The sequence below is a fragment of the Helianthus annuus genome, chromosome 8 (genome assembly GCF_002127325.2).
Source record: "Helianthus annuus cultivar XRQ/B chromosome 8, HanXRQr2.0-SUNRISE, whole genome shotgun sequence".
NCBI lineage: Eukaryota > Viridiplantae > Streptophyta > Magnoliopsida > Asterales > Asteraceae > Helianthus > Helianthus annuus.
Genome location: NC_035440.2, coordinates 32,175,818 through 32,185,208, shown reverse-complemented (window position 1 = coordinate 32,185,208; position 9,391 = coordinate 32,175,818). Strand labels below are relative to the sequence as shown.

Here is a 9,391-nt window from a genome sequence, read left to right as displayed (position 1 = left end):
GGACTCAGATCGTTAAACTTTTTGCTTTTGGACTCAACTAGTTAAAATGCATAAAACACAGGGACTCAAAAAGTAATTTACCCTTAAGTTTAATTAATCACATACTAGTTCATATAATCATGTCACATGTGTTTGTAATTATGTAACACATGCCAAGTTATAAAATTAAATTTTGTTAACACTTACAAGGTTATAGAATCATGTACCAGATTATATAAGGGGTTTTCTAATGGCACACCCCCTGTCTATCCGCACACCTTTTCAATTCAATACGCATCGTATAGGCCTATACGATGTGTATTGAAATAAAGTAAATGACATGACAGACTGACAGGTGCAGGTTATGTCTGGCGGCGGGCTTGGTACGCATCGTATAGGCTTATACGATGCGTATCAAGACACTGATTTTTGGAAGTTTATTTTTTGTTGTGTTGTGTCGGATGTGAACCCGAGAAACGAAAGAGATTTCGAGCAGTTGGTCGATGACATGATATATAAAGATCCTGACATGATCATATCCATTTTCAAGTATTAGACTAGATAGTCCAAGATGAAATATATTAAAACCATTCAAGCCCACTAGTCTACAATGTGTTATGGTGAGATTTTTCAAGTTTGCACAGTGGGAAAAAAGACTAGCACCCCTGTCAATATTAGCATAATGCAACGAGACATAACTGAGATTTAAGGGGCGTGTTAAAACCGAACATAATCCCAGATTGTCTAAAGAAGCGCTTTTATCATGTGTCATGTGGTAAACAAATACCAAGAGGATATTCAGATCTCTATTCGGTCATCTTTCCGAGCTTTTACACATGAATATGTGATTCCTAATTTGCGGAACATAATCCCAGAGTGTCTAAAAAAGCGCTTTTATCATGTGTCATATGGTAACAACTATCAAGGGGATATTCAGATCTCTATTCGGTCATCTTTCCGAGCTTGTACAAGTTTAAATATTTCTCGCCGCATCTACACACACGGCACAATCGGCACAGGAAGAACGACCAACGATGTAGAAGAAATGCAAAAGTGGAAGAAGCAAAGTGAACTGAACTTAAAGAAACGCCAAGGATATGTTTACGTAAAGGTTTTGATTATTTATAAAGTTTCAAGCACGTTAGTATTTTTTTTTTTTTTATGGTTTAGTGTGGTTCAACACATGCCAAAAAGATACTAGTTAAATTTAGTAAACAAATAGTAGTGAATCTTAGTGAAAACTAGAAAGCCCCACCAATCCTCACTTCGCGAAGTGCATGATTATTTAAATTTAAAGAAACAAATATTATAGGTCAACGAATCATAAATCTAGCATAACTAATCATTTGGTTTGGAAATCAGATTTTATTAACTTGAAAATGATAATTTGCTGTGAATATATTTCATTACAAATTTCCCTACAGTTAAAATTATTTCTCCAATTCCCCAAAAGACAACATTCATACATACTAAAATAGAGAATTAGTTCTTCGGAATAGTGGCATTATTAAAAGTCGAACTTTATAAACATTCAGGTAATGCCTTTGTGCATAAATACCACTACAAACCATTTCGATATCAAACAGACAATAACCTTAAAATCATCATGTCTATAGAGTCGTTTAAGAGGGTATATGTGTGTACCAAGCCTTACTTGTTCATGATTTTCTTGCAAGCTTCATATGGTCTGAACGGCTTAGTTATCAAGTGTGCACTAAACAAAGGTTTGAATCATTACACTTTTTCAGTCTATAAAAACGCCTTTGCAGCTCTCTTCATTGGTCCTTTTGCTTTCTTCCTCGAAAGGTATGTTACTTCGTGTGCTATATATAAAAACGCCTTTGCAGCTCTCTTCTATGAGTATGTTTGGCATGAAGCTTTTAGGAGCTTCTAGCTTTAAGTTTTTAAGAAAAAACTCCTACTCAATAAAAGGACTTGTTTGGTTGAAGGAGCTTAAAGCTTTTGGTTGAACACTCCTACTAGTAGCATTTAGAAGAGCTACAAGCTTTTAGAGAAAAATGACTATTTTAACCTCTAAAGATAATGAACTTTTTAATGTACAAACTTTTTATATTTTTAGTTATGTCTATTTTGGTCATTTTATATATTTTATTAAAAGCTCCAGCTACTCTGCCAAACACCAAATATATCTAAAAAGCTACAGCTACTAGCTACCAGCTTACAGCCACCAGCTACTTTTGCCAAACATACCCATAGTTTCCTCCATGTTATCATTCGTTTGATCGTTGTCTTTTTGGGTGCAATCAGAAAAATTAGGCCAAAGATGACGATTTCTATCTTCCTGAAGATCATGTTGCTGGGATTACTAGGGTATGAATTTGGTATTATTGTTATTTTAAAAAGAATGGAAGAGAAAAGAAAACACAATGAAAGAATTACATAAAATACATTATAAAAGAAAACAAATGCAACCTAAAAAATCACAATAAGGTTACAGTTTGAAAAAAAAAAAAATAAGATTGAGTTTACATTGCATATTATCGTGTTATTAATTTACATTGAGATAGATGATAAACGGGCAACAAGTTGCGCCGTTACCCATTTTTGAATAGCAAAACTAAGTCTTTTAAAAACTATATCCATAGATCTAGGGGACATAACATTACTATTCATGACCCTTTGAACTCGACTAAGTAGATTATAACATTCATAATTTTTAACAAAAATTAAAAGCGAAGAAAAGGGTGGAAACAGAATCAATAAGAAGCCACATGTTTGATACGTTCTAATAAAATATTTTTCGTGTCTTCTAAGAACGCGTTTGTCTCCCAGCATTAGAATAGTAAAGACCAGTTTGTATTGCCAAAATTGACAACTCAACCTAAGATGCAAGTGACACGAGTATCTCAATTGTTCTGGAAATTCTAGGTCTTTGTAGTGAATTTTGGTGTAGAGTAAATTACTTTTTGAGTCATTGTGTTTTAGTGGTTTTAACCATTTAAGTCTAAAATCAAAATATTTAACGTACTGAGTTCCTAACCACTCATTTTATAAAGTTTTGAGTCTAATTTTTAACACTTGTACTTTTGATTTTGGATTCAAGTGGTTAAAACCACTAAAACACAGGGACTCAAAACGTTATTAAATGAGTGGTTAGGGACTCACAGCGTTAAACTTTTTGATTTTGGACTCAAGTGATTAAAGCCACTAAAACACAGAGACTTAAAAAGTAATTTACTCTTTGGTGTATGAGGGTTCACTTATGTATCTACAACTATGGTAACACCTTAGTCAATTAGTCACTTAAAAAGACAAAACTACAAAATTATTTAACCTCATTATTGTTTTAAACACATTCCACCCCCCCCCCCCCATTTTCCAGAACTTTTCTATTTCAAACACAATTTGAGTATCAGTATATCACTGACCTTAGCTGTGCTTTGGACATAGTAGAATGCAGTTAGTGAAAAATATCACTTAGATATAATTATTTGTGTTCAAAGTTAGTGAAAAAGCATATTTTCTACTAAATGAAATAAACCCAGTTTCCAATCATTCTTTCTTAACATGGTTTTGGTATTTTATATTACCCAATTTGTGCCAATTCTCATTGTTGTAAGCTGTAGCATATGTGTTTAATGTCTTAGCATAAATAATGAACACGTAGTAAGAAACTGGAAACTTGTTTTCGTGTATTATTCTCCAACATTGATAATGGTTGATTTTGAACAACAGGCCAGTGATAGACCAGAATTTGTTATTTGGTGGGATGAAATTTACGACTGTAACTTTTGCGGCAGCTATGCGCAACATTGTTCCAGTCATTACCTTTGTTATGGCTTTGATCGTAAGGTATTCTTGTTTCTAAATCAACCTGATTGTCTCTTAATATGTAACATTCACAACGTCTTGCAACATTCTTGCTCCTTAAGCTTACATTTCTTGAGAGTCATATAATTGACTAACACTTGCTTAGGTAGGGTTGCTAAAAATGCATATGATTTGATCTTGTGCATGGGTATTGGACAATACAAAATGGGTTCAAATCCATGGATATATAAAAGCTTATGTATCGTGTTCAACCCGGCCTTTTAAGTATTTCAATCACATATAACTTAATAACATATAGCATTAACAAATTTGATATTTTTATTCTCAAACAAATAATTGTATTATCTTTTGGTAGACTTGAGACGGTGAAGATGAAGAGTTTACATAGCCAAGGCAAGATCCTAGGGACATTAGTGACTGTTGGAGGAGCCATGATGATGACACTAATTAGAGGTCCTTCCATTCGATTTCCATGGACAAATGACCATACTCTTCATCATCAAACTTCTGTTAACACTTTCAATACTCAAGATCAGCTTAAAGGATCTCTCATGGTCACCGCCAGTTGCTTTTCATGGGCAAGTTTTCTCATTGTCCAAGTAAGTTTAATTTCCATTCAAAATTCAATCTTGTTTCTTTGATTTTTTGAAATGAAACAAGAAATAAGAAGCATTTGATGAGCATTGATTCATATCGGTTGGCATACTACACTAAAAGTAATTAGGAATTTTTAATTCTGATTTCATACACGAATCGACTATATTACAATGGGAATTTTACAACAATAATGTCATTTGTGATTATTAAGTTATCACTAACTAAAAGTATTATGTCACTATTGCTTTCTAATGAGCTTTGCGTAGTTGTAGAAGTTGCCAAGTTGTTGTATGTTTCTTATCACTAATGGCTAAGGCCAAAGTCAAAATTTTATGGTCTTTGGCACAAGGCAAAATAATGTCCCTAAATTAACCATGTTTCCATCTCTATTTTACAATCTTTAATTTCGTAACCAGACTAGTCATCAAAGCGAGAGTCTTACCCGTTCATGGATCAGAAACAGACTTAAAACCGGATGACTTCATAACATAATTACAGAAAATATTTGAATATTTATTGCATTGTTAGAAAGACATAAAGATGTTTGACAATAATGTTTTAGGTGATATTAGCCACCAAATTAATGTGAAAAAAAAATCTGATTATCTTTGTTTGTTTGGTGCATAAAAGGCGCTTACATTAAAGTCATACCCGGCTGAGCTCTCTTTCGCAACACTCGTGTGTATGATTGGCGCATTGGAAGGGTCTCTACTTGTTGTTGTAGCCGAGAGGGCCAATGCCTCAGTTTGGTCAATTAACTGGGACATCAAACTACTTGCGGAAATTTACAGTGTAAGAAATAAACAATAATGTTCACTCTTTCATACCTATCCGATTTTGGCTGAGTTTAATACATCCTGTTTATCTATTATGACTAGTAGAGGGTAATTATAATCTCAAAGAAAAAGTCAGAAATATTTCCACAAGATTTTTTCTTTTTTTTTTAACGGCAATGTCCCACAAGTAAGTGCTGTTGATAATGTACCTAAAAAAATGTCAGCAATTCTGATTTGTGAGATGACATACTAGTAAGTGATACACCAAGGTGTTGTTAAAATTAAAGTATGGTACCCAAATATAAGTTGCAAACATTCAAAACAGGTTTTGGCAATTGGAAAATTGGAATGGGATAAGGAATGGAACTGGTAAAGGGTTTGGGTTTCACTTTGTAATTTGGGCCTTAAACCCAACTAAGCACATATTATTGGCTTTAATCTATACTTTATCAAATTAGCGAATAACCTAATATGATTAACTTCAAGTCCAAATCCGATTATCCAAATAACTAATTTCGAATAACCCCAATAGTTTAATTTATTGAGTGTTGGTAATTCGGTTATGTTGATAAAAAGAAACTTCATACATAGATGCACGAGAATAATAACATTCTAAAAATTGCAAAAAAAAATTACACTTATAGTTGAAAATTTGAAAGATTAATAACTATGAAACATTCTTACACATGAAAGTTTGAAAATATAAGCACGCTTATAAGTGTGGAATTCTTTATATTGTTTCTCATGCTTTTAATTCAAACAACTTAAGTTTCTGAATAACTAGTAATATGACCCGCGGGCGATGCATCGTGGGCCAGTGACAAACTTCGGGTTGATTAGTCCTAGCGTTATATGATGCTTTAACAATATGGAAATGTGTGTTTCAACATATCTAATCTAACTTAGTGTAACCTGCATAAGCATTGCGGTTGGATCATAAAGTCAAGTAAATTGAATTTATATCATACATAAAAAACGAAATCGAACCTGGGTTGATCCGTTTAGGGGGTTAATTAAAACTTAGCGGCATCAAAATGTACAGTAACTCAAATCTTTACCACTGAATGAAAAGGTATTATATCTTACCCGATTCGTTTCTGAACAAAATTTACATCAAAATGTAGACCAACTGAAAATGTATACATAAATAAGAATGAAAACAAATTATATTTGACCCGATTGTTTCGGAAAAAAATTATGTCAAAACGTAAAGCAATACAGTTTACGTCACAATTTTAATTAATACAGACACGCCCATAAAAATAAGTTCGTGAGAAAATAGTGTTTTTTAAGTTTAAGAATAAAAAAATATGGAGTAAGCTTGAAACGTTAGAAGTTGAAGCCTGAAGGGATAATAATGAAGTTTAAGAAAGTTTTCAGAAAGTGTAGGGGATCAACTTTAAAAGTGTAGGGCTTGTTTTGGTCGGTGACAAAGGCCACCGACTTTGTTTTTTAAGATAGATAGTAATAGTTGTAACCTACATAAAAAGTAAACACGAAAACATATTATATTTGACCTAACTCGTTTCCAAACAAAATAAGCATGAAACAAATTTGTTTTTTTAAGTAAACGAACAAAGATTATTAAGGAAAAATCAGATTATATACTCTCGAGGGAATTAAAGTGATATTTTATAAATTCATAGAAAGTAGAGGGGTGAAAATGATACTTCCTAAAGTTAAGTGACTAAAAATGTGTTTCAAAAAAGTTTGGGGTAGTATGATCGGTTAAGATATAAGAATATGAAAATTTATCCATAACTAAGACTTATCATATTGCATGTTGGACTCATCCATCATACCTGCAAGTTGATACATCTAACTTTGCCGGAGCCTAAAGAATACCATCAAAGCCCAAAACTATAATCCATGAAGAGAGTTTGTAATTTCTATAAAGTTTTGGGGAGCATGTTTGCCACCTACATTTAGCTATAAGATATACTATTCTACAAAGTTTTGGGGAGCATGTTTGCCACCTACATTTAGCTATAAGATATACTATTAAATAGACCTGCACGTATTGCGGCACGGGTATATTGCAAATATCGAATGGATTAACGTAAGTGCTATGTAACGTGACCGATGCGCAACAATCAAAATGGGCTTATCATAGCTTTAAAAAATGAAAACACATGAAACGCAAAGTAACTTGAATTTATACCATCAGATGAAAATATATTATATTTAACGACACTCTGTATGGTATGTAAAAAACGTATTATACTTGCACTGACTCATTTCCCATGATAAGTTTTCGTCTAAAAAGATATCAACTCGAATTTATACTGATACATACATAAAAATCCGCACGTAAAAAGTTAAATTTTTTCAAGTAAAAGAACAAAAGGGGCAAAGTCAAAACTTTTGAAACTCAAAGAGATTAACGACAAATTAGTTCTTTAAAGAAAAATTGGCAAAAAAAATCATTGAAAAAGTTACATTTAAACGTAGATTAACTCGAATTTATACCAACATTTACATAAAAATACATACCTAAAAACTTTTTTTCCAAGTAAAGGAACGAAAAAGGGTAAAGTCAAAAATTTTGAAATTCAAAGAGATTAACGACAAATTAGTTTTTCAAAAAAGAAATTAGCGAACGAAAATCATTAAAGAAAATAACATGTTAAAATGTATATTATATATGGTACATGGGTAAAGGTAGAATATTAAAAACATGAGGGATTAAACATTGACGTTTGTAAAGTCAAGGGACTAAAGTTGCAATGTGGTGAAACTTTGGGATAAAACGTAAAACTAAGAGAAAAGGAGTTAAAAATATAAACTTTGAAAGTATAGGGGTGCCAGTAAAATGAAATAGAGGCTAAAAATACCATTTGCAAAGTTGGGGGGTTAGATTTATTAAATAGTATAGAGTAAGGGCTAAAAATATTATTTCTCAATGTTGAGGTGGCCTTGTATTTTATTGAAAAGTGGAAGGGGTGGCCTTGTATTTTAATGAAAAGGGTCTTTAGTCACTGACTTTGTGCTTTAAAATTATGTAAAATAAGAATATATTAAGAGAACACCACTGAACAAACAAAGACGCACCACCAACGAACAACTACCGACTAAATGGATTTCCCGACAGTTGGTAAAGGTGGTTGCTAATGATAATTACAAATATTGACTCTATTTATCAGTGATACTCCTTTGTTTTATAGTGAAATTTATGAATTGAGTTACTCGTTGTAGTCTTAACTAGGCTCTGAACTTTCGGAAATATAGAATAATTATAATCTTCTGAATTATCCGTGGCCTTGCTTATTTTTGACAATTTTTTTTGCCATGGTGTGGACCTCTAGGGGATATTGTGTTCTGGATGCGCATATTACATTTCGGGAGTAGTAATGCAAGATAAAGGTCCAGTTTTTGTGGCCGTTTTCAGCCCTCTTGGGCTGGTTTTTGTGGCTATTTTGGGGTCTACCATTTTAGCCGAGAAACTGAACTTGGGAAGGTATGTTCACAAATTTCAGTTGATCACATATTAAGATAATATAAAGTAATTAATTTAACTATAATTAAATAATTGGAAGTATTAGAAGCAGTTTATGAAATTGTTAAGCTTTGTTGAATACAAAATGAAATTAAAACATGATTTATCATTTATGGGTTGAACTTCGTGCATATATGGAGTAAAATGCATTATAAAACACACAAATTAAGTGGACTCCAACAGTATTTCTGGCCCTTTGTTTGTCATTTGTGGGAAATAATTTCCTAAGATTTTTTTATCAATTTTGTTATAGTGTTCTTGGCGCTGTAATAATAGTCTTTGGCTTATATTTGGTCCTATGGGGCAAGTGCAAGGATCAAAACCGACAAGACCAAGAGTCATCAATAGCTCAACAACAATGTGATGAGCACGAAGATAGTGATGTTAAAACACAATGTTGTTGAATCTCGTGAGAAAACATCCAGTGATCTTGATTCTCATTAAAGAATGATCATTTAGTAAATGGTTCTTTTGTTTATCGATAATGTTTTATATGTAGGGACGTTACTCTTAAAACAATAAAAAATAATAGCTAAGGAAACAATAGTAAAGAATGATTCTCATTAAAGAATGATCGTTTAGTAAATGGTTCTTTTGTTTTGATAGCTTTCCATTTCAAACGTGCAACTTTTAGTATCGAGTCTCATTATCTTAGTTTCATATTAGACAAGTTTTAATTCGTTGCAAAGAAATCATCAAGAAGAACACAAACCAGTAAATAAAGATTATGTTGATAATAATTACATATATG

The 9,391-nt window shown here is 32.4% G+C and overlaps 1 protein-coding gene across 3 annotated transcripts; it reads left to right on the top strand.

Annotated features, from left to right (window-relative positions):
- The first annotated feature begins 1,406 nt into the window (after positions 1-1,406).
- Positions 1,407-9,118, top strand: LOC110916174 (WAT1-related protein At2g39510). 3 transcript variants are annotated; one of them, XM_035976620.1, is made up of 8 exons: positions 1,407-1,514; positions 1,728-1,785; positions 2,248-2,310; positions 3,676-3,792; positions 4,127-4,370; positions 4,999-5,160; positions 8,450-8,601; positions 8,894-9,118. In XM_035976620.1, exons 3-8 carry the CDS (start codon positions 2,264-2,266, stop codon positions 9,042-9,044), a joined length of 873 nt encoding a protein of 290 aa, XP_035832513.1. In that variant the 5' UTR covers positions 1,407-1,514; positions 1,728-1,785; positions 2,248-2,263; the 3' UTR covers positions 9,045-9,118. The 3 variants fall into 3 exon arrangements, with proteins under 3 accessions (XP_035832513.1, XP_035832512.1, XP_022016617.1); XM_035976619.1 differs by having other exon boundaries at positions 1,413-1,514; positions 1,656-1,785; XM_022160925.2 differs by lacking the exon at positions 1,407-1,514 and having other exon boundaries at positions 1,580-1,785.
- The last annotated feature ends 273 nt before the right edge of the window (positions 9,119-9,391 follow it).

Excerpts from the sequence above, each read along its gene's own strand:
- LOC110916174 (XM_022160925.2), top strand. The coding sequence starts at position 1,586 with ATGTCTATAGAGTCGTTTAAGAGGGTATATGTGTGTACCAAGCCTTAC. Across the intron at positions 3,793-4,126 it reads GTTATGGCTTTGATCGTAAG|ACTTGAGACGGTGAAGATGA; the intron begins GTATTCTTGTTT and ends ATCTTTTGGTAG. Across the intron at positions 4,371-4,998 it reads CAAGTTTTCTCATTGTCCAA|GCGCTTACATTAAAGTCATA; the intron begins GTAAGTTTAATT and ends GGTGCATAAAAG.